General features: G+C 53.1%; 1 protein-coding gene across 7 annotated transcripts; it reads right to left on the reverse strand.

Moving 5' to 3' along the window:
* Positions 1–891: 891 nt before the first annotated feature.
* Tyk2 (tyrosine kinase 2) lies at positions 892–23,821 on the reverse strand. Of its 7 annotated transcripts, none has more exons than XM_047531402.1 (26): positions 23,732–23,821; positions 23,392–23,461; positions 22,684–22,847; positions 21,952–22,164; positions 17,248–17,371; positions 17,007–17,154; positions 16,511–16,674; positions 13,622–13,988; positions 12,958–13,161; positions 12,723–12,880; positions 9,727–9,835; positions 9,447–9,639; positions 9,264–9,367; positions 8,985–9,161; positions 8,809–8,896; positions 7,785–7,912; positions 6,569–6,704; positions 6,333–6,487; positions 5,593–5,743; positions 5,015–5,112; positions 4,595–4,787; positions 4,138–4,256; positions 3,536–3,708; positions 3,076–3,193; positions 1,923–2,033; positions 892–1,831 (listed from the first exon to the last, which is right to left on the reverse strand). In XM_047531402.1, the coding sequence occupies exons 4-26, from the start codon at positions 22,145–22,147 to the stop codon at positions 1,697–1,699; spliced, it is 3,549 nt and encodes a 1,182-aa protein (XP_047387358.1). In that variant the 5' UTR covers positions 22,148–22,164; positions 22,684–22,847; positions 23,392–23,461; positions 23,732–23,821; the 3' UTR covers positions 892–1,696. The 7 variants fall into 7 exon arrangements, with proteins under 7 accessions (XP_047387358.1, XP_047387360.1, XP_047387359.1 ...); XM_047531404.1 differs by having other exon boundaries at positions 22,684–22,840; positions 23,670–23,797; XM_047531403.1 differs by having other exon boundaries at positions 23,670–23,797.
* Between the last annotated feature and the right edge of the window lie 250 nt (positions 23,822–24,071).

Below are 24,071 nucleotides of genomic sequence, written 5' to 3' on the forward strand. Positions count from 1 at the left end.
GCTGTGAAACCTAAAACTGCCTTTTTTTTTTTTTTTTTACATTTTAAACAAATTTTTTTTAGTTATTGAAGGACCTTTATTTACTTATATGTGGTGCTGAGGATGAACCCAGGGCCTCGCACATGCTAGGCAAGCACTCTACCACAGAGCCACAACCCCAGCCGTAAAAACTGCTTTTTAAAAATTAAGATTAGGCCTATCTATTAAGATAGGTGGTGCACACCTATAGTCCCAGCTATTCAGGAAGCTGAGGCTCCTTGAAGGATCAGAAGTCGAGGCAGCCTGGGCAACTTAGTGAGACTGTGTCTTGAAATTTAAAAAAAAAATTAGCAAAGGGCTAGGCAAGTAGCTCAGTGATAAGTGTCCCTGGGTTCAATCCTCAGCACCACTAAAACTACCAAACAACCCAAACTGCTTTGGAATAGTGTGGAATTTTCAGTCAGGAGAGCAATGAGAGTGTGTGTGGTATAGGGCATCAAACTCAGGGCCTCATGCATGCCAGGCAAGCACAGCACTGAGCCATCCCCAGCCCAACACACAGTCGTTAAAAGTTCTTTATGGAGCCAGGTGCAGTGGTGCACACCTGTAATTCCAAGTCTGGAGGCTGAGGCAGGAGGATTGCTAGTTCAAAGCCAGGCTCAGCAACTTAGTGAGGCCCTAAGCAACTCAGTGAGACCCTGTCTCTAAGTAAAATACAAAAAAAGGGAGGGGGTCTGGGGATGTGGCTCAGTAGGTAAGCACCCTTAGGTTCAACCCCTGGTACTGGGGGGAAAAATGTTCTGCATGGAGATAGAGAAGCAAAATATTTAACTGCCTTTCACAAATGTGTCTGACTTCATAATCCATCTCAAATCAGGCCTGTTAAACAGAAACTCTTTCACAAACACCAGAATAACAATAACATAGAATATTTATTAAGCATCATTTGCATGTCTCTCTGCTAGGCAATTTACACACGCCATCTCATCAGCTCTTTACACTTACATGCTATGAGGTACAAAGCACCAGCATCCCTACAGTTGAGAAGCAAAGCTATTTGCATGTGGCCACACAGGAAGTAAAGTGAAATTGGCAACGTCACATCTATGTGGCAAGTGGCCCCAGGCATACTTTGTATATTTAACAAGTAGTTATTTAGTGCCTTCTGTGTAACAGGTACTGGTATCAGGTGGCTTAACCTTTCACTTCTGGTGCTGGGGACAGCCAGGGCCTCTCTCATGGTAAGCAAGCCTCTACCACTGAGCTCTGCCCCTAGGCTACCAGAATGGTTCCCAGGGGAGCAGAAGTTTAATAGCTGAATCCAGCTACCTCTTGGTCTCTCACACTAGCTGCATGCTCCCCAAAGTAGACCCCAGCTAACCCGCTTTGCAGAAGATGAGCCCCAAGGACCACAGCCTCCAGAAGAGAAAATATGAGTTTCATTACCAGCTGACGAACACGGCGGGTTTCAAGTTGGGGGAAGGCAAAAGGATGGGATCCAAGGGCATGATTAGCCCCTTGCCCATCCTGGATCCTTCAGGGTCATGGTCAGTTTCATGGCCACGGAAGTCAAGTCAGTTCACACTGGTGGGGTCTCCAGACAGGAGTAAGGCACAGAGGTGTGTGAGGTCAGCTTCCTCCTCTTGGGGTGGGAGCAGGAGGTCCTCTCCATGGGTACTGCCTGGGCCCACCCCCCAGGCAGCGCTGCCCTTGTGCCTCAGCACACGCTGAACACTGAAGGGGCCTGGCCTTGGTATTTCTCATGGACCATCTTGAGGATGGGTATGAGGTTCTGGAAGGTGGGGCGGAAGGAGGCCTCTGCCTCCCAGCAGTTCTTCATAAGATGATAGATCTAGGGAAGAAGAAATGGGGCTGTGGCTGTGGCTGCTGCTGTCTCTGTGACTTGAAGACAGGAGCGAGGGGAAAGGCAGGGAGGGTCTCACCTCACAGGGACATCTGTCAGGTCGTGGTAGCCTCTCCCCTCGCTCCAGCAACTCAGTGAGCCTCAGCACTGTCATCTGTCCCTGGGTGAGGCCTATAAGCTCCATGAATTTCTATGGTAGAATCAAGACAAGCTCTTTGCAACAAGCAGGGAAGACTGGCCAAAAACTTGGCACTAGATCACTAGAGTTCTAATCCCACCTTGACCCTTCTCAGCTATGACTTTGAACTTTCCACTAAGCATCTTTGGGCCTCAGTTTGCTCATCCCTGAAAAGGGATGCTAAGGTCTTCCACTGGGGTTACTATGAAAGGTAGATAATCTGCTTTTTTTTTTTTTTTTTGGGGGGGGGGTGCTGGGGATTGAACCCAGGGCCTTGTGCATGCGAGGCAGGCACTCTACCAACTGAGCTATCTCCCCAGCCCCGATAATCTGCTCTTCATGGAGTAAGCCTCTATCAAGGGCTCACTGTTATTAAGCCTTGCAACATGTGGGTTCTACCTGTCAGAAACTTATTATTTTTTTCAGACTGGGTTTCACTGTGTTGCCCAGAGTGATCCTCCTGCCTCAGCCTCCAGAGTAGCTGGGATATAGGTCTGCCCCAAAATGCTCAAATCAAAACTATTTACCTTTTTGGAGGCTTTATGTCTGTGCGGACAATCCAATACTTTCCTGGCTCCTCCCCTCTGCTCAGACCTGACCAATCACTATAACCCCCATCTACACAGTGATTGGCTACAGGTATACATATGAGTCAGGCTAGACCAATCAGAGGTAGCCCCAGGAATTAGGCAGGAAAGAAGACCCTTGGTCTCCTGGCCCGAGGTTTCGGTACCTGGAGGGCTGGGGACACAGTTTCCAGAGAAGAGGGAGAGCCAGCTTGCGATGCTACTACATACTACAGAACCAAGAACGTGACACCTCATGACTCAGGCTCCACTCCCAGTGGCGTTTGCAAATGGTATAAGCTGCTCCTATTTGGCCTGTGTCCTTTTGAGTAAGGTTTCCATCACGATCACAGTCCCCTGCACTGCAAAAGGCCCGTTTTCCATGTACATGGAGTGTCTGCTAGGGTGGAAGCTGGGCCTCTTGTGAATGCCTGCCTTTCTCACTCCCCTAGCCTACTCTAGGGTAAGGGCGTGGGCCTGGCACTCACGGAAGGGGGACTCTGGCTGGAGTCACAGTATGTCAACAGCTCATAGAGGGTGACCCCGAAGGACCAGACGTCGGACGCATAGTAGAACTTACACTCCTTCAGGCACTCTGGGGCATACCTGCAGAGAGGCGACACTTAGGTCTAGGGACTGGTCTCAGGGATTGGGAGTCAGACCAGGCTGGAACCCTCACATGGCGGACTGAGGGACCCCTCTGGCCCCAGTTGGGATCCCACTCTTAAGGGCCCAGCCTGAGAGGGGTGAAGATCTACTTAACCAAGCCAAGCTGACCCCGCTCTCCAGGCAATGTGGAGCTCTAGCCCCACCCCCTCATCTCCCGGTTCTGCCCAGTTTCATTGGAACCCGGCCTTGTCCTCAGAGACCCAGTCTCCTCGACCCTGCCTGTTCCAGGTGACCCTGGCACCATCCCCCTAGCCCCAGACTCTGTCCCCGCCTGGTCACCAGAACACGGGGCTGTCCCCATCCTCTCGCACGCGGTAGTACTCGTGGCCTTCAGGCACAGCCTTGGCTAGGCCAAAGTCCCCAATCTTGACCAGCCTGTCGTTGTCCAGCAGCACGTTGCGCGCAGCTAGATCTCGATGGATGTAGTGCTGCGCGTGCAGGTAGGCCATGCCCTGGGGGCGGGGGGCAGGGTGAGTCAGGATCAATGGGGCAGGGGTCAGCCAGCAGCCGCAGGGTCTGAGGATCGGTGACCAGGACGGCTGGGGAAGAGATTAGGCTTGCGAAGAGAGTAGGGTGGCAGGTGGGGTCAAGCAAAAGGAGGAGCCAGGAAGCTGGTGCAGGACCAGAAGAGGAAACTGGGTGGAAGGAGCGTGAATCTGGAGGAGCCGGGTTCTGGGCGTCACCAACTGAGCAGGTGGATTGGGGCGGGGCCAAGAGGGGTGTGGCCAGGCGAACTTGGACACACATAAGCAGAGGGTCGGAAGTCAGTTCAAGGACCAGAAGACAGTGCCCAGTGAGCAGGAGTCGGGGAGAGACAGGATCATTCAGGGCAGGCCAAATCAGGGCAGCAGGTTCGGGAACAGGGTGGGGTAGCCTCCCACCTCACAGATCTGCTGGGCGAACAGCAGCAGCTGGGCCAGCCCGACGTTGTGCCGGGGCAGGTAGTCTCGGAGGCTGCCCAGGGGCACATACTCCATAACCAGCTGCACTGACTTCTCGCCTGTTTCCAAGAAGGAATCGTAGGAGAAGCAGAGGGAGGGACCAGGGGTACCCCCACTTAGTCCTACACGGCCCCCTCCCAGGTGTGGAGGAAAGCTAGGACCCGCACACACTGGGCCCAGTCCTCGAGCGGGATGAACCCGTCCTGATCCCTGTCCCAATGCATGGGAAGGACCAGTGCTCCCATCCATCTTGGCCTCAGCAGGTGGCGACCCCCAGCTGGAAAGGAGGCTGCCTGGCTGCACCCCCAATTCTAACTGAACAAACCAGAGGCTTGCCCTGAAGCCCCAAGACTAATTCCAGTGCCCGCACATCTAAGCCTCACCCAGTCCCGCCCACCTTGGTCTTCACAGCAGCCCTTGTACTTGACGATGTGCTCGTGGTAGAGTGTGCGCAGGATATCGATCTCCCGCCTCCAGCCAGAGCGGAGCTGGGGCCCACAGTCCGCCTTGAGGGCTTTCACGGCCACCATCTCGCCAGTGCCATCGTTGGTCGGGTCGTAGCAGTACAGGCTGACCTTGCCAAAGTGACCCTGACAGCAGTGCACAGGAAGATAAACCCCACTCCTGTTTCTAGGTCCTGGTAGATCTGTTCCAGAAGCCCCAGGCCCTACCTACTCTGTTGCTGAGTCTACATCCCAGGACCTCCCTCAAAGCTCAGAACTCCCATACTCTCCTGCAGAACTGCCCTTAATTCCCCAACTCCCACCTGATGGGTTTCTAAAAGCCCCGCCCCCAGCTCTCCAGGCTCCACCCTCACCTCGCCAAGATCCCGGATCTTTTTCAAATATCGCTTGTGGAAAACAGTGGGGTCCGACACTGGTGAGTCTGGATTTACAGCAGAGACGTCCACTAGATCTGGAAGTCATAGCAGGTGAGGTTCGACCCTGGCCCACTCCCCAGCAGGCCCACACTAGGGAAACAACGCGGGTCACTGCTCCCTGCACCCCGAGGTAAGGAAACGTTCCCCCAACAGCTGGAAAATTCCACTTTCTGTACGAAATGCGATATTAGCTGCATCAAAACTGACACCTCAGCGCCGAGGCCATAGCTCAGTGGCAGAAAGCCTGCCTAGCATACGGGAGGTCTGGGTTCCACTCCCAGCACCGCAAAGCGAAAACAGACCAAAACCAGGCACGTGGCTAGTCTGAGACTGGGCGGAAAACACCAATCTCACATCCAGAGAGAAAAGGAAAACTGCAACGGTCTCATTCATCCAAAGCTGAACCTCTCCCCCGAGCCTCTCCCCTTTTAACCCTGCTGCCCGCCCCTGTATGGGAGAGACCTCAGGACACCATGTCTGTGTCAGCAGGGAACCAGCACTGAGGTGGGGCTCACTGTGGGGCTGCAGCTGAGTGAGGTCGCGCAGGATGGTGCGGAACGAAGGCCGCAGGGCCCGCTCATAGGTAAGGCACTGGTTGGTGATAGTGGCCAGTTCCGGGCACGAGGGCTCTGGCAGGCGGTGCTGCTTCTGGTAGAAACGCTCCTTCTGTGGAGGGGGGACCCGTGGGATTCAGCACGGGCCCCAGCCCCACCCCTCTCGCAGGAGGTGGAGCCCGGCTGGTGCCTGCTCTTGCCATTCCCCTTTTACAGATGAGGGAGCCGAGGCGCAGCAGGACGACAGAGCCACATCCAGCTGACTGCCGAGCCGGGCAGCTCCCTATCAGCACACCCTGCCTCGGCTGTCGCCCACCTCTGCTCTTTGCCCCTCAGACCCCAGCTCCTGAGAGTAGCGAAGTCTCCAGCGTTTGCACAGGCCGGACCTCTGCTCTTGCTGCACTTCTGGGTCTGGCTCATTAGCCAATTCTGTGCTTAGATAAAACCTCCTCTGGGAAGCCTTGCCTGACCCTTCAGATACCTTTTGTCCCTGGCCAAGAGCCTTGACCACCAGCTCTGGGAGGATAAGAAGGAGCATCCCCACTCCCGCAGCCAGGCTTCTCCATCTGTCTGGTCGCTGCCTAACACTGAAGCCTGTGGCTTACTTGACTCCTGTGCACTGGGCACTACTGATTCCACAAGGACCTTAAAAAGCTGGGATCACAATTAACTCCAGGGGCCCACGGATCCCCTGGTCGTACCTCAGAGGGGCCACGGCCCTGCAGTGGGGCCTCCCCGTCAAAGCAGATCTCGAGGAGGGTGGCACCAAAGCCCCACTTGTCAGCTGCAGTGCACAGACTGTTGGCCCCGGCAGGCAGGCACTCGGGCGCTGTCCAGGGAATGCGCTCCACCCTCTCTGTGGGCCATGCTCAGAGTCACCAAGGGCAGAAGGAGCAGGGAAGCCCGTCCCTGTGGCCAGTACTGTTTGGGCACTCACCCTCCCTAGAGAGGGCACCCAAGCCCACACCAGGGTCACTCAGCTTGATGAAGGGGCTGGTGCCCTCTGCCAGCCCCAGCCGTGCCAGCAGGATGTTCCGGCCACACACATTACCATGAACCAGGTTCTTGTCCTCCTGGGGTGGGAGACAAGGAGGGGGCATGGCCACTTGGCAGGGGCACAGACTCCAGCCCCAACCCCCATCCCGTGAGGCCCTCATGGGGGCAGTCATGTGAGAAAGACGTTGGGGTCATTATTGGGATGCCAAGACAATACACTGTTGTGACCAGGCAGCATGGGGGTCTGAGTGGGTCCTTCTCATTCTCCTAGAGCTGGTGGCCAAGGCTCATGGCCAGGAATGAAAGACCAGAGGCCCCTGTAGTTGTCCTTAAGTGCACGCCAGGCACACTCCTGTCCCAGTGCCTTTGCTGTTCCCTGCCTAATGTCCTCTTGGCTCCCTCCCTCATCTCCTCCAGGTGGCCTTAGTAAGACCTTCCCAGCCCACCTACTTAAAGTTTCACCTCTTTCTCAGCGAGACCCTGTTTCAAAATAAAGAAATAAAAAAAGGGCTGGAGATGTGGCTCAGTGGTTAAGTGCCCTTGGCTTCAACCCCTGGTACCAAAATAATAATAATAATAATAATAATGATAATAATAAAATAAAAAATTTAAAAAGGGCTGGTGAGGTAGTTTAGTGGTAAAGTGCCCCTGGGTTCAGTCCCCAGTACCTAAATAAGTAAAATAAATGAATAAATACATGAGGACTACAGGAGGAGGTAGGCAGGTTCCGGGCAAACATTATGCCATTTTGTAGCAGGGATTTAAGCGTCTGTGCAGTTGGTAACCCCCAAGGACACTGAAGGACGACATACAACCCTCTTTCCTGGTGAAAATGCCTTGAGCACAGGGATTTGACTGTTCTGTTGTTATCTGCAGGTCTAGGTCTGGGCCTGGCATATAGGGGAGCCCAGGAAACACTGAAGAGGAGGAGAAGGGGGACCTCTGGAAAGTGGTTCCAGGAAGGGCTGGGAGATGAAAGGCCAGAGACAGAAGACAGCACCCAAGGGACCTGGGACGCTGTGCGCAGAGGACAGATGGATTTATGGACAGATCTCCAGGGGGTGCTGTGTGGTCCAAGAGATGTATCTTGGCCTCCCACCCAATGCCCCGCTGTCCAGCCCCTCTAACCAACACAGGTGCCAGCCCCGCCCACACACCAGGTAGCTGAGGGCGCTGGCCAGCTGCTGAGCCACTGCCACCTTCCAGGTCATGGGCACACGGCCCTTCTCTCGCCGCAGCCACACGTCCAGGGGTCCATTTTCTACGTACTCCGTCACCATGATGTCTGCAAAGACCTGGCTGCTCCAGGGGTTGCCCCACCTCCTGCGGGCCTCCCACCTCCATGGGGCCAGGAGCCAACTTGGGGGCTGGGCCTGTGGCTGGGGATGGTGTGGGGACAGAAGGGCTAGGACAGGTTTGGGGGCGAGTCTGGGGAGAAAAGAAATGCAAGATGGAGTATGGGGTGAGGCAGAGGCAGATGGGGCCTTGGGGTCCGGTGGGCACGAGAGCCTGCCCTGGCGTACAACAGTGAGCACGGGAGCAGGAGCCAGGGGTGGACATGGACACCAGTATGGATGCAGGGGTTAGGGCAGGAGCCAGGTCAGGACACAGGAACAGTGGAACGGGCAGGGCGGGAGCGAGGCCAGCGCTGGGGAGTGAGAGAGACCAAAACACATTTGGGGTTGTGGTACTGGTGGGGCCGGGGTCATCCTGTATAAGCAGCTTTGAGGGACACACAGAAGAGGGACGGAGGTGGCATGAGGTTCTAGGTGAGGCTGGATATGCAGAGGTTGAGGTCTGGGAGGACCAAGGGACACAACAGGGCTGGTGTCTGTGGGGACCAGAGTGTTGCTGGGTCAGAGTGGAACGGGCCGGCTGCAGAGAGGGCTGGATGGGCAGGAGACGGGATGGAGTGGGGAGCCGGGTGCAGGCAAGGCCTGGGCTGTAGCTGTGGGAAGCGTATGGGTGAGGCCAAGGTGTGATCTGGGGTTAGATGCAAGCCAGGGTTGGCACGTGGTCAGCAGTGGGGTAGAGGCTGAGGGTCAAGATACAGCCTGGGGTGAGGGGAGCTGAGCTGAGAAGAGGTCTGAGATGGGGTTGCACTCAGGGTCAGGGAAGCTCAGGGAGTGGGTATGAGTGGGGGCTCTGGTTTGCAGATGGGGCGGAGCGGGACCCACTCACTCTCGGAGTGGCGCACACAGACGCCGTGCACGAAGGCCAGATGTGCGTGGGAGACCTGGCTCATGAGGCTGGCCGTCTCGTAGAAGGCCTGCGGGAACGGGCAGGTCAGGGGCTGTGAACCTCACCCCGCGTCCTGCCCCACTGCACGAGCATGCCACGGCCCCTTGCTCACTCACCAGGGCGATGTCATGGTGACTGGGGTCCAGTACTTTCAGCACCACTCGCAGCTGCTGCCCACAGCCCCCTCCAGGTCTGGGGGAGTCCCCGCCATCTGCTTTGCCCTCCTCAGGGCCCCCCACTCGCAAGAGGCCCTCATATACATTGGTCCTTGTGCCCTGGCCCAAGTGGGATAGCTGCATAGTAGCATAGAATACCGCCATGATGCCAGCTGCCTGCCAACCTCCTAGGGCCCCGCCACCGCGTCCCCAGGGACCCTGTCCCTGCCACACCCCCACCTGGGTGATCTCATCCTGGTGGATGCGGTGGAAGCTCAGCTGGCTGAGGTTAAGTGGCCTGGAGCTGGCCCGAGACCCCCTCATGATGATGAGGTTGGAGATTTCTGGAGGTGGACATGAAGTAGCTGACGTGGGCTGGCGTGGGGGAGAGAAGCCGTGCCCACCCCATGTCCCACCCTGTACCTCCTGGCCGGGGCAGGCAGCAGCGCCGCAGGTTGAAGCAGTCATCCCCCGCCCGCAAGGAGCAGCCCTGCAAGGCTGCCTGCAGCTCCCGCACGCTGGCAAAGGGGCGGCCCCAGCCCTCCAGCACAAAGGCCCCGTCGTCCTGCTGCTCGATGGGGAACTTCCGGAGGCGCAAGCTCTGCGCTCCAGGCGCCTGGGGTGGGTGGAAAGGGCAGTGAGCAGAGGTTTAGGCAGGGCTCATGCCCAGCCCCAGCCCAGGGCCCCAGCCCCAGGCCCACACCGGCTCAGGCTGCGCCACCGTGAGGATAAGGCGGTGGAGGTGGACGGTGCTCCAGTGGATGAGGTAGAGGCCATCCTCTGGTCGCAGCTTGGCCTGCACAAAGGGCTCCCTAGGGGGGTCAGAGGGTTGCCATTAGGCCATCTGGAGTGACTGCTAGACCTGCACCTGGCAAAGACAACATGAGACCCGCCCAGAGGGATGCAAACCAGCTAGGATAAAAGTCAGAAGTAGCTGTTCATGGGCTGGGGATGCAGTTCAGTTGGTCAAGTGCTTGCCTCGCAAGCACAAGGCCCTGGGTTCAACCCCCAGCACTGCAAAAAAAAAAAAAAAAAAAAGTTGTTCATGGGGTGACACCAAGTACACACATACACACACACACACACAGGGCCACTTACACAGAGACACAGCATGAGAGCACAGACAGGCACACACAGGTACATAACGCCAGAGGCAGCCACTGACAAGATGAGACAGGAAACAGCCATCAAATCGGGGACAGGTGCACACCCACCCATTGTCATGTGCAGGGTGACACATGGACAGTCTACCACACAACTGAAGAGCGGGGATCACAGACGCATCCGATTACCCAGTGTGACAGGGCAACACAGGGGCTGCTTTGGTCTGAATAGGGTTTGTCCCCTCCGGGAATACCTGGAGTCTGATCCCCATGGTATGTTGGTTTTTTGTCACTCTGACAAAACACCTGAGAAAATCAATTTAAAGGAGGAAAGATTTATTCTGGCTACTGATTCCACAGGTCTTAGCCCACAGTCAGCAGGCTCATTGCTTTCAGGCCTGTGCGGAGGCAGAGACATCCTGGCAGAGGATGGCAGAGGGCTTGGGGGGGAAACTGCTCACCTCTTGCCTGGGCAAGACAAGCCCTTCCAGGGCATGCCCCAGGGACCTACTTCCTCCAACAGGCCCTACCGCCTACAGTTTCCACCACCTCCCAAAGTCCAATTACAAATCTGTCGGTGGATTAATTCACAGATGAGATAGGAGCCTTTCTGATCCCAAACCCCACTTCTGAACAGTGCTGCATTGGGGACCAAGCCCTCACACATAAGCCCTTAAGAGACATTCCAGAGCCAGCTGTCACATGGGGCTTTTGGGATGGAGATTAGGATCGGAAGAGCTCATGAGGGCATGCCATAGTTCAGATCTTCTATGTCCCCCAAAGGCTTGGTCCCCAGTTTGGTACTGTTGGGGAGGAGGCAGAACCTTTAAAAGGTGGAGGCTAGTGGTCTTCAGGTCATTGAAGCATGATTTCAAAGGGGATTCTGAGACCCCATTCTCTCCCTCTCCTCCTCAAACTCTCATTTCCTGGCCTTGAGATCAGCAGTACTGCTCCCCACGTGCTTCCACCATGATGCACTGCCTCTCCACAGGCCCAAAGCAACAAGGCCAACCGATCAGACAAAACCTTCCAAACTGGGAGTCAAAAATCTTTTCTCCTATAAGTTGATTATCTCAGGCATTTTATTATACTTATTAGTCAGAGAGCTGACTAATAGAGGATAGGGCCTCCAGATTGAATCTTGGTGGCTTTATAAGAAAAGGGAGAAAATCTGGGCATGGTGGTGCCTCTCTGTATTCTGAGGCTGAGGCAGGAAGATCACAAGTTTGAGGCCAGCCTCAGCAACTTACTAAGACCCTTCAAAAAGGGCTGAAGTGTAGCTCAGTGGTGGAGCATGTGCCTAATGTCTGGGTCATGGGTGTCAATCCCGAGTACCGGAAGGAGAAAAGAAAAAAAGAGGGAGAGACCAGAGAAGACACTCTTGTGCTGCCTGTCTCTTGCTAGGTGATGCCCTGGGCTGCCCCGGCTTGCCAGCAAGAAGGCCACTGCCAGATATGAGCCCACAACCTTGGACCAGACTATGAACCAAAATAAGTCTCTTCTCTTTATAAGAACCTCATCTCAGGTATTTTGTTACAGAAATGAAAACTGGACTAACACGGGGCCTTGGCATCACAGATGATCCTCACTAGAACAAACAGGCACTACAGGTGTCGGCCACATAGGCCCAGTGGCCACACACAGTGGCTAACGTGATGGGCCCAGAGACACCACACTGGTGGCAGCACACGCCTGCTTGTGATGGCAGGTACACCCGCAGACACTGGAGGCAAAATGGTCACTTAAGTTTCCCTGGTAGAGGGACAAGCCTCTGAGAGGTCAGACCTTTTCGGACACCCCCAGGTGCTAAGTCCCAGTGTCACAGGTACTACAGGGGACAGCCAGACACAGAGCCAATGACTAGAGAAGCCACAGTCGCAAACCCCGCAGCATGCAGAGAGCCACATGATCTCCACCTGCTGACCACTGCATCCTCTCAGCACCATGACACTGACAGAGTCCTCTGACAGGGACCCACACATCCCAGCACAGACACACCTGTGTAGGTGGACATCCCTGACATGCCCCTAAACGACCTCTGGGTTGGTACAACACACTGTCCCATGAAAATCACCTGTTCTGTGCAATGCCAATGTCAACATGTGATTGCTAATCCCCAGTGCCATCACCAGAGCAGGTGACAGCTGCACCACAAACATCCAGACACGCAGGGTGACAGTCCCAAATGCAGCCCTCTCACGAGGACACAGCACCCCATCATCCCAGTACCCTCGCTTGCATGCAGCCCCTCACTTGCACGTGTGTGCACACGCACAATGTGCACACGCAGGTGAACACAAGTAGGTGCCTGAACTCACACCCAGGCAAGTGCACACATGTGTGCCTGCCCTCCCATGCACACAGAAACAGACACACACGTTCACTGGGATATGCACACGCATGACACAGCCAACACACACGTGCACAAATGCATGCATGCTCTAGAGGAACCACAGTGGTGCGCCTCACACGGGCTGACACGCATGCACAGCAGGCGCGTGCACACCACACAGTTCCTGCAGAGGAGCCCTGGTGGCCCTGGTGGCCCTGGTGGGGGCAGCCCAGTCCGCCCACCTCGCCTACCCTGGCCACTCACAGCAGGGGTCCGTGGATGCCGTCCTGGATGCTCATCACCAGCCGCGGGGGAGCCACCTCCTGGCACAGGTAATGGCTGGAGTCGGCCGTCAGGCGGAAGTAGCCGTCCACCAGCGCCACGAAGGACAGGGCCACAGACCGGGAAGGCAGGCTCAGCTCCTGCAGGCCAGGGTCACGTCAGGCAGGTGACACCGGCCAGAGCTGCCCCCCACCTGGCTGCCGGCCAGGGGCCCCACCAGGCATGTGTTCTCCTGCTGGTAGATGGTGACATGGCACCCTTTCAGCACCATGTGTGTGATGTCCTGGAAGTCACAGAAGTAGGTCCATGGCTGCTCCCTCGGCCTGTCTGCTGGCTGGCCAGCTGCCTCGTGGGCCTTGGCTTTCTTCCCAGACAGGCTGGTTTGGGAATTCCTGCTGCTGTGGCTGCCATCATTAGAACCCTGCAAATCCAACAAGCGGGGCAGAAGACAAAGCAGGGCACAGTCCACTTATCCCCTGCACCTTCCCCAGGGGACAGGAGACGAGGGCCAGTCAACCGTTTTGGAACCCCTCTCAGGAGTCCCAGTGGCACAGGCAGGATGGGGACCCATGTCCAAGAGAGACACAGGCTGGAAGCCAGAACCTCAGGGAGAGCAGACAGGAGAATTCTGCCCCCACCCCCAACTGCCAAACAACTAAGGGGCTCGCCAGAGGTTAGGTCCCAGAAATCAGGTCCCCAGGGGGCAGACAGACAAAGGATGCTCTCCAAAAAACAGACCCCAGGGGACAGAGGGACACAGCCCAGAGGCAGGTGGGAGAAAGGGTTCACCACTGCTATCCCAGGAGCCCACCAGCAGAGGTGAGCAAGGGCCACCACGCCAGGACTACCCAAACCCAGAGCACAACAGGCATCCTGCTCACCTTTGCTTGTATTGGCCGCCACTTGATGCCGTCCATGCCTGTCACCAGCACCTCGTGGGTGGGGGATCCCATGGCAGACTCCAGGCTGTGGCCCACGGGGGCCTGCCTGCTGTCCCCAATGTAGCAGGGCTCTCCCTCGGCCTGGGACAGTAGCTCCAGGTGACACACGGGTATGCACTCAGTGCCGAAGCGGGGTGCCAGATGCTCCAGGGTGGCCAGGTATTTGACAATGACAACCTGCTGGGAGAGGTGGTCTGGCTGGAAGGCCTGCAGGAACTTGCGAAAGACATTGCGCAGGCGCAGCCGTGTAAGTGCATTGTGCTGACGGATCTGCTGCCGGAAGGAGCGGGGGATGCAGTCCTTAAAACTGTGGGGTTGACATGGAAGGGGACAGTCAGGGGCCTGGTTGGTAGGCCTGGCTGAGTGACATACGACAAGTGGCTTAACCTCTCTGAGCCTCAGCTGCCTCGGCAAGAGAAGATGTACACTGGCAAGAAAGTGGGGGACCAACCCAGGGAAGGGGGTGCTGTGGAGGTCTGGAACACAGACCTCCCAAAGACACTCTGGAGCTGAAATCCCAGGTCTCAGGCAACTTCTGAAAGCTTGAAAGGGCTCTGTTTCCTTTAGAGCCTCATCTTTGAAATGGGACCAAACAGTGCCCACCTCTAAGGCTGATGAGAGAACTCGGTGAATTGTTGTCTGCAAAGTGCCTGGACTAGGGATCAGCGCACAGTCAGGACTGAGCCTCGGCCGTTACCATCACAGGAGAAGCTGCTGTTATTTTATGATCCTCAATAAAATACACAGCTCTGGGCGATCTCTCTGCTGCTCAGAGTCCTGCCTCCTCACTCTCCCCAATCCATCCCCTTCTGCCTGTCGCCTGCCGGCAGCTGACCACCAACATGGCTAGATCACAGGTTTCCATGCCTTGGTCTCAATCTCCCAAGCTGCTCTCTCCCTCCCCCACCTCCAAGCTTCCCAGGGCTCCCCAGTACTCCCGACAAGGGCCGGGCCAAGGTCCACACTCGGACAGTCACCTACAGCCAATTCCCCTAGAAAGAGGCCTTTGCTGCCATCTGCCTCTGAGCCTTCACAGATGCTGTTTCCTCTGCCTAGAAGATGCTGCCAGTGCGACTGAATAAAGCAATCAACTCTGGGCCTTAGCAGAGAAGTTCCCTACCTGGGAAACACTCCCTGATTTCCAGGCTGGGTGGGTTACCCACTCCTGCACATTGTTGTCACAGTTCTAGTCCTTCAGAGTCTATGGCAGGGACTGAAAAAACGTGCTTCCTGGGCAGCTGGGGCTGGGGATGTGGCTCAGGGGTACAGCAGGTGCCCAGCATGTGTAAGGCTCTGGGTTCAACCCCCCGGCACTGGGAAGCAAAGCAAAACAAAACACAGCTGGTCCGGAAAGACACAGCTCTTGCGCTGCCTCCTCCAGGCAGTGTGCCCCGATTATCCCAGCCCCTGCTGCAAAGCAGAGATCCCCCAAGGCTGTCTGTAGAGGGAAGTAGGGCTGGCTCCCACCTCCCCAGAATCCAGCCTCCTTCCTTCCCTGAAATTTGAATTTTATTTTATTTGGTTTGATTTATTTTTTCTTTTTTGGTACTGGTGATTGAACCCAGGCGTGCTTAACCACTGAGCCACATCCCCACCCCTTTTTAAAATTGTGAGACAGGGTTTTGCTAAATTGCTGAGGCTGTTTTTAACTTCAAATTCTCCTGCCTTAACCTCCCCAGTCACTGGTTACAGGAATGCACCTCCATGCCTGGCCTTCCCTTGAATTTTAATGAGTTCTCAAAGTCAAGAGCTTTAAGGATCTGCCAAGTTCCTTCCTCCCTGCTCCAACCCCCTCCCATAACGCCCTGGCTCCCACTGTTCCAGTCATACCTCCTCCAACATATCAGGCATGGAACAGCCTCAGAGCCTTTGCACTGGAACTTCCTCTATATAGAATGTTTTTCCTTGAAATGTACATAGCTTCCCTCCTTCACCTCCTTGAATATCACCTTCACGACGAAGAATTCCCTAACTTACCTAATTTAACAATACTAACCTAAGTCACTGGCTCCTGAAGTCTGAGCTACTCTGGAGGCTGAGTAGAGAATGGCAGAGTTCAGGGCCAGCCTAGGCAACATATGACCCCATCTCAGAATATAAACAAAGAGCTGGGAACGTAGCTCAGTGGTAGATCACTTGCCTAGCATGGGTTTGACCCCAGGACCACAAAAAAATTAATTAACTAAATAAATGGATACAGAAATAAAATTACAAACCTCTCACCCCCGATATTCCATATTCCTATTTAATTCATTTTATTTATTATTATTATTATTATTTATTTATTTTTTTTTGTAGTATTGGGGATTAAACCCAGGACCTCACACTTGCTAGGCAAGTGCTCTACCACGGGGCTGCACTCAGTCCTGATTTATTTAATTTTCAGTACTAGAGTTAGGACCCAAAGTTGCTTTACCACTGAGTTACATTCTAAGCCCTTTTTTTTTTTTTATGTTAAAACAGGATCTTGCTAAGTTCAAGTTCGGCCTTGAACTTATCTTCCTGCCTCAATCTCCCAAATCACTGGGATCACGGGTGAGGCCACCACATTGGGTTCCTGCTTAATTTCCCCCATTGCACTGATAGCCATCTCAAACACTGCACATTTCCCTTTGGGATTTTGTTCACTGCCTGCCGATTTCATGAGAGGTGAGCTCCCAGAGGGTGGGGGACTTTTGTCTGACGTGTCTTCTGTTGTGTCCACGACACCCGGAGCTAGTGTCAGCACACAGGGCGTGCTCAGTAAGCACTTGCTGAAGCCCACCCAGCCCTCCATGCATGGTGCACTTCCCCACACCTACTCAGAAGCCCCACTCCCTTCCCAGACACCTGATCTCCTTGGCCACCTCTTCCAGGGGGACACCACGTTGGAGAGCAAGGTGGCAGAGATGCAGAAAGGCCATGCCCAGGCTCTCGTTCTTAAAGTGGTGGATCTCCTCCTCACTGGACAGCTCCCACAGTGATACCACATCATTCACAAACTCATGCTTGCCCTGGGAGTAGGGGAATCAGGCAGAAAGGGAGGTGTGAGAATGCTCTCATTCTCTAGTGAGAGAAATCTAGTTCCTTGCTTCTGGGCATCTTGGGGAAGGAGAGACCACCTTTTCTAGAATGGTTAAATACACAGCACACACACCTATTCTTCCCAATCCTGTGCCAGTGGCAGACATCACTAATCAATCCCAGCACTCATTCTCATTCAGCCTAAATACAGATGGCATAAGTTGAAACATATTAGCTATATTAAATTGGAAAGGGAAGTGGGGGTTCCTAGACTATTCCAAAGGCCCCATAAATGGTTCTGCCTCCCCATCCCTGCTCATACCTGTTCAAAGAGGTACTCGAATGAGGCTGGGTCCAAGAGTTGTGCCCCCTGCTCTGTCCGTTCTGGGGAAGTCTCAGCCCCTGGGAGTCCACAGCGGTACACAGCTGGCTCCTGAGGATTCATTCCATGCCAGTTTCGGAAATAAAACCTGCAGGAAGGGGAGGGATGCAGCTGAGGCTTAGCAGAGGCACTGACAGCTCCAGATTAAAAGGGGAAAGGTTTTCAAGGGGCCTCCACCTACCTCATGCGGAAATACAGTGTCAGACCTGTATCTCTGGAGACCTCTAGGATGTGGTTTGGGGGCAGCCAGACTTGGGCCTGGGCATCAAAAAGGGCAAAGAGATTGAAGCAGGGTGGAGTGATGCCTGCAACAGGGGAGCAATGAGGTCAGGAGCTATGTCATTTATTGCCATCAGCCCTAAGGACCTCTAGGCCTGCTGTCTCCTTTCACGTGCCTTCCCTGGGTCTCCTTCCCTGCCTACAGCTGGTCTTAAGTTATATGTGTGCAAAGGACAATGCAATCTGTTGACCATGTTGTGGCTTCGCAGGAGAACTATTCTCCTTTGCAGCTAGGATGAATGGGATGTGAACAGAAGGGACAGGTAGACTACTGAATCTGGAAATAAACCCTCTTGCCATCTTCCTGTCCCCAAGGAAGTTGAAAGTTCCTTCTACAGAGTGGTGAAGTTCTGAAGTGGAGGTGAGCCATTTGACCTGCATTTGATTTTTGGAAAACTTGATTACCTTAAGTTAGGAAGATTTGGGGGTTGCTTATTACAGCAGCAAAACATACCCCAGACTGACTAACATTATTACAGAAATGGCTAGCAATGTGCTGCTAACTCCAACCCCAAAGATATATCCAACTAACTTCTTCTGTCTTCCCCGGACATCAAAGACCCCCTCAGGTGTGCCTTATTCCAAACAGATCTCATCCACAGTCCCCAAACCTGAACTTCCTCTGCCTAGTTCTTCAAGCCAGAACTTGAAGAACTTCTTGAACACCCTTCAGATGAAAGTAGTCACCAAATCCTGCTCTTTCTACACTTCATGTATCTTTGAGATCTATCCACTTCTGCTGTATTTTGGATCTTAAATGTTCCCCAAAGACCAATCTGTTAAAGGCTTGGCCCCAGGGTAGCACTATGGGAGTGGTAGAACTCTGAAAGGTGGAGTCTGATGGGAAGTCTTTAGGGCACTGGAGACTTTCCTTTGAGGAGGACCATGGGATCTCTTTGCTTCTTGGTTGTGAAGTGGGTGGTTCTGTTTCACCATGTGCTCCTGCCATGATATGCTGCCTTGCCACAGGCCCAAAGCAACAACCCAACCAATGGAATGTCTGAAACTGGGAGCCAAAATAAACCTATTCAGACATCTGTTACAGTGGCAGAAAAACAGACGAACAACCTCCTTCAAATCCAAAGCCCAACCTTTGTGTGGCCTCCAGATAAGCCATTGTTCTCCACTGGCGACCCATGGCATCCTTGCTTTTATATACATCATTTAAAAATCTTTTTTTTGTTGGGGGGGTACTGGGACTTGAACCCAGGAGCACTTTAACATTGAGTTTCATCCCCAGCCCTTTTTATTTATTTTTTTAAATTTTGAGACAGGGTCTCACTAAGTTGCTGAAGCCAGCCTTGAGCTTGCAATCCTCCTGCTTCAGCCTCCTGATTTACTTCTCATTTATAAATCTTATCTAAGGGCTGGGGTTATAGCTGTGTGGTGCTCTTGCCTAGCATGCACAAGGCCCTGGGTTTCATCACCAGTACAACAACAAAATCTTATCTAAAATATCTATTCCATCAGGGCACAGTAATGCACACCTGCAAGCCCAGCGACTCAGGAGGGTGAGACAGGATGATCACAAGTTCAAGGTCAACCTGAGCAACTGAACAAGACCTTGTCTCAAAATAAAAAATAAAAAGCACAGGGCATGGAGGCACATGCCTGTAATTCCAGCAACTGGGGAGGCTGAGGTAGAAGGATTGCTAGTTCAAAGCCAATTTCAACAACTTAGCGAGACCCTAAGCAATTCAGCCCCCCCCCCCAAAAAAAAAGGGTTGGGGATGGGGATATACCTTAGTGGTTATGCACCCATCACCAGTGGTTATGTATCTGAATTCAATTGGCAACACAAAAAAAACAAAAATAAAAAATATTAAAGGCTGGGGATGTAGCTCGGTAGCTAGGTGCCCTTGGGTTCAATCCCTAGAATAATCAATTGATCAGTCATCCATTCAGAATTACTTAAAATCACCTAAGTACCAATCATCAAATAGTACAATTGAGCCTCTTAACTACATCCTCTTCCTTTTTCCTCCTGCAATAACACAACCATACAGCTAAATAAGTGTTTGTCATTATCACATCCTCTGTGACCTAGCCTTGAATGTTATAAACTCTAAATGTGTGTATTATACTACAGGTGTTCTTCTGCAGTGGGCTTTTACATTATATGACAAGTTTTAAAGCTTCACCTAGAGGAGCATGGCATATAGTTCCATGGTGGAGTGCTTGGCAAGCATGTGTTGTGTCCTGGGTTTCATTCCCAGTATGGCAAAACGCAAAAATAAAAAAATAAAGCTTCTTACTCTGTATATGTCAACTTTGGTCAAGTTCCATTTTCCTGCCTGCACAGTATTCCTGTGTTCAAGCACAGCATGATTTATTTGTGCATTCCCTGCAGAGGGACTTTGTGATGGTCTCTCATATTTTGCTATGATAAATAAGGCAGCTCCAAAAATTCTCACATGCGTCTACTGGAACACATGAGCTAGGTGTTTACAGGGTAGATATCCAGAAGTGAAAGTATATTGCCTCTGAAAATGCATGTTTCAATGTGTTAGGTGAAGTCAAGTTATACATCAAAAATGATACACGTAGCCAGGCGCAGTGGCCCACAACCGGCAGTTTGGGAAGCTGAGCCAGGAGGATCCAGCAACCTAGGCCCTAAGCAACTCAGCAAGATCCTGTCCCTACATAAAATATTAGAAAGGGCTAGGAATGTGGCTCAGTGCAGTGGGTAAGTACCCCTGAGTTCAATCCCTGATATTAAAAAAAAAAAAAAAAAAAAAAACGCATCTAATTGTACTGCTGTCATGACAAAAGAAGACACCTCCCTTATGAGACAGCTTCCTAAATCACCAACCAAAATGCTTAGCTTAAACTTTCCTTGGCTCCCCAGTTCCCACTAATAAAACCTAACACTTACACAATGAGTAACCATGACCTGGCTTCTGCTTATGTTCTGGTTTCAATTCTTACTTCTCCTTCCAGATTCTGAAAACTGATGGCCAGTCTCTTGCTTCCTCAAACAGATCAAGCTCTCTGGACCCCTGTGCATGTTGTTGCCTCTGCTGGGCACAGGTCCCCTCACCCATGCTATTGTTTGGAGGATCTAGCAGGAGAGCACAGCTTCTCCAGTACCCCTGATGGAAGAGCAGTCCTCCTCTGAGGGGTAGTGTTCTCTTCTGTCTAGCTGCCACTTCAAGAGGACACACATAGAGCAGTGAGGGAAGAAGGGGACATCTGCCTAGCTAGCCATGTCAGTCAAATCAACCTTGGAGATCAATGGGGTGACAGATGTCACAGCCAGAACACCCTCACATCCCCATGCTGTGGTTTGAATGTGTCCCCCAAAAGTTCATAAATTGGAGCCAGCTGCAGAGGCACAAGCCTATAATCCCAGTGACTGGAGAGGTTGAAACAGGAGGATGTCAAGTTCAAAGTCAGCCTCAGCAACCTAGTAAGGCCCTAAGAAACTTAGTGAGACCCTGTCTCAAAATAAAAAACATATATAAAAAGGGCTGAGGATATGGCTCAGTGGTCAAACGCCCTGGTTCAATCCCTGGTATAATAAATAAATAGATAAACAAGTGTTGGGATGTGGCTCACCAATTAAGTGCCCCTGGGTTCAATCCCTGGTTCAAAAATAGAGAAATAAACAAGAAAAAAAAAGTTCATGTGTTGGAAACTTAATCTACAGAGTCATTTGTTAATGATGTGGGGCTTTTGGGAGGTAATTATAATTAGATGAGGTCTTGAGAGGAGGGTCCTCATGATGGCATTAGTGACTTTATAAGAAAAAGAGAGGCCTGAGCTGGCCTGCTCACTTGTTCTCACCCCTGCCACAGTAACACACAGCAGAAAGGCCCTCCCCAGGTGCCAGCCCCAAGCTCCTGGACTCCCAGCCTCCAGAACATCCACTGCAGACTCTCCACATCATTCATGGCTCTGCTCACTCAGGCCCTCAGGAGAAAGTGTTAACTTAAAAGTTCTTCCCCTGCTAGGTATGGCCTGTGGATCCTTGTCGTCATTTCCCTTCTGGAGATCACCTCTGCCCAGGTCTCCTGGTTCATCTCCCCCCACAGCAGACAGAAGGCACCTGTGAACACCCAAGTCTGGTCACATCCCTCCTCTGTGCAGAATCCTCCAAGGCTCCCACCTCACTGGGAATAAAATCCAAAATTCTTCCCATGGTTCACAAGAATTCCTTTCTCTTACCTCCCAGCTCCCCTTCATCCACTCTGCTCCAGCCACACTAGTCTCATCACTATTCCAGGCAAGCTGTCTCCTGAGGGCCTTTGTACCTGCCACTCCCTCTGCCTGACACCATCTCCCTAGATACTCCCATGGATCCCTCCCTCACCTCCTTAACTTTGTTTAAGCAGCACCCTCTCAGAGCAACCTTCTCATCACCTCTCTTTTTGCTGCTTAATTTTTCTCATCATCTCTGCCCTCTGATAGAGTCTTCTTATTTTTTAAAAAATTGTTTCCTGCCATTTTACCTCCTAGAATATCAGCTATACAAGGGCAGTGATTTAGAGATGGTATACAGTTGGTGCTCACTAAATATGTGCTGAAGAAACCTGCATATGGATGGATGGGGCGTGGCTTTGCTTACACCCCCCAATTGGCCATCATGTCAGTGCCCTGAACTTACCAATTTTGTGTGCGATGTGGATGCAGACCTCCTCAGCGGTCAGTGAGGACTTGGTAAAGGTGACCCAGGGCTCTCCACCACTGGGGCCAGCCCAGTGCAGAAATACCTTCAGGCCTCCCATGTCAGCCATGGGCTGAGCTCTGTCCCCATGGGGCCTGCTGCCCTTTGCAGCAGCCCCCTTCTGACACAGAGGCATGCTCCTCACAGCTGGCTCTGTTGGGAAAAGACCCCCATCAGTTCTCAGACCTCTCTCTGCAGGCCCCCTTAGCACCTCTACCTGCACCCACCCAGGCTGAGGCCCAAGATTCTGGCTCCCCTGGCTGTGCAACCTTAGGCACCCAATTCCCCTCCCTGAACCTCAGTTCACAGGGTGGTATGCATCTCCTACTATATCTGTCCTTAGTAACACTAACCCCCCCCCCTTTTTAATGATGTCTTGTTATGTTGCCCAGGCTAGTTTTAATCTCCTGGGCTCAAGCAATCCTCCTGCCTCAATCCCAAAGTAGTTGGGGCTACAGGTGTGTGCCACCAGGCCTGGCTTGAACTTTCCCTTCTTTTGACAAATTTGCACCAATATAAAAATCCACCCTGAGCTGGGGATGAAGCTCAGTGGTACAGAACTTGCTAGAATGTGCAAGGCCCTGAGTTCAATCCCCAGCACTGAAAAAAATTTTTTTTCCACTCTTAACCAACTTCCCTGAAAAAACCAGGCTGGCGGGCACTGTGACGAACCTGAGTGTGCGTCCTTGAGCTTCCTATATCAATTCAGGCAATTCACTTAGCCACTGTAGGCCTCAGTTTCCTCATCTTGAAAGTGGAGGTGCTGATAATGTTGCTATGGAAAGATGACTGTGAGGTTTCAATGTGGTTCTGCACATTCAGCACAAACCTAGACACTGGCATGAAAAAATTAACAAACATGACCCAAATGAGAATAAAATTATTATTGGGGCTGAGGGTGTAGAGGACTTGCTTAGCATGCCCCAGACCCTGGGGTTCATCCCCAGTACCAATCAATCAATCAATCAATCAAACCATTATAATTGGTTTCAGCATCCCAATAATTCCCCTTCCCCACATCTGTCCCCATGAGAGACCCCAGTCCCTGCCGATTTCCCCAGGGGATGGGGGTGGAGAAGGACACACGCTTGTGTCCAGCTTGGCCCCCCCAACTCAGGGCCCAGGTCTCCAGTATCACCGGGGTGTCAGCGATTCTATAGATGTTACTGATATAAGACAGTTCTGGAAAGAGAAGAATGTTGTAGGGTCACATTGCCAGATTTCGGGGCTCCTCTCTGAGCCAGCTTCCTCGCCTGGAAAATGGGCATGTACCAACGTCTACCTCAAAGAGATGTTGGGAAGAGTCAATGAAAGGAGGCAGGGAAAGTACTTGGCACAGAGCCTGGCACACAGTCAACGCTTAATAAACGTTCCCATTACCGTCTGGGATGACATCCTGAGGTTGGGACTTTTGGTGTGGCCACTTCCTCCTTCCTCGTCTCCACTGGACCTAGAACCAGTAATGAAGGTAGAATCGGGGTGAGGTGTGTATCTGGGAAGCAACACCTCCGGACCCTCCGAAACCTCCAAGCTCGACTGGCAGGGCAGTAACTGCGCTGTGCACCCGCCGGACATCTGGCCAGCCCGGAGCAGGCGGTGCTCCCGCCCACATTCTGATAAGCGTATCCAGTGCCCCAGCCTTCTTCCTGATGACCCACCGGGCGCATGCTGCCAGATGACTTCCCGGGCGCGCCGCTTCCGTGTCCCGCTCCAGACTCACCCCTTTCCCCGGGACTCAGACTCGAACCCTGGACCCCGCCCCGCCGCCGCGGGGAGCCTCGGCAAGTTAGCTGCTCAGACGCCAACTCCCATTGGCCCCCTGAAACACGCATGCCCGTTGGCCGCAGTTCCGCCCCGCCATACGGAACCATTGGTGGTGGGGCCGAGAAGGTGCCGCTCGGATTGGTCGTAGGCCTAACTTCGTGGCTCAGCGATTGGTTAAAACGCTCCCGGATACACCACAGCGCTTTTGATTGGCTGCCATGGGGGTGGGCGTAGACACGCGGAAGAGCGCGGTCCGCAGTGGCGGGCGGAGGAGATGGTATGTGGGCAGCGCGACT

Source organism: Sciurus carolinensis, chromosome 17 (assembly GCF_902686445.1).
Source record: "Sciurus carolinensis chromosome 17, mSciCar1.2, whole genome shotgun sequence".
NCBI lineage: Eukaryota > Metazoa > Chordata > Mammalia > Rodentia > Sciuridae > Sciurus > Sciurus carolinensis.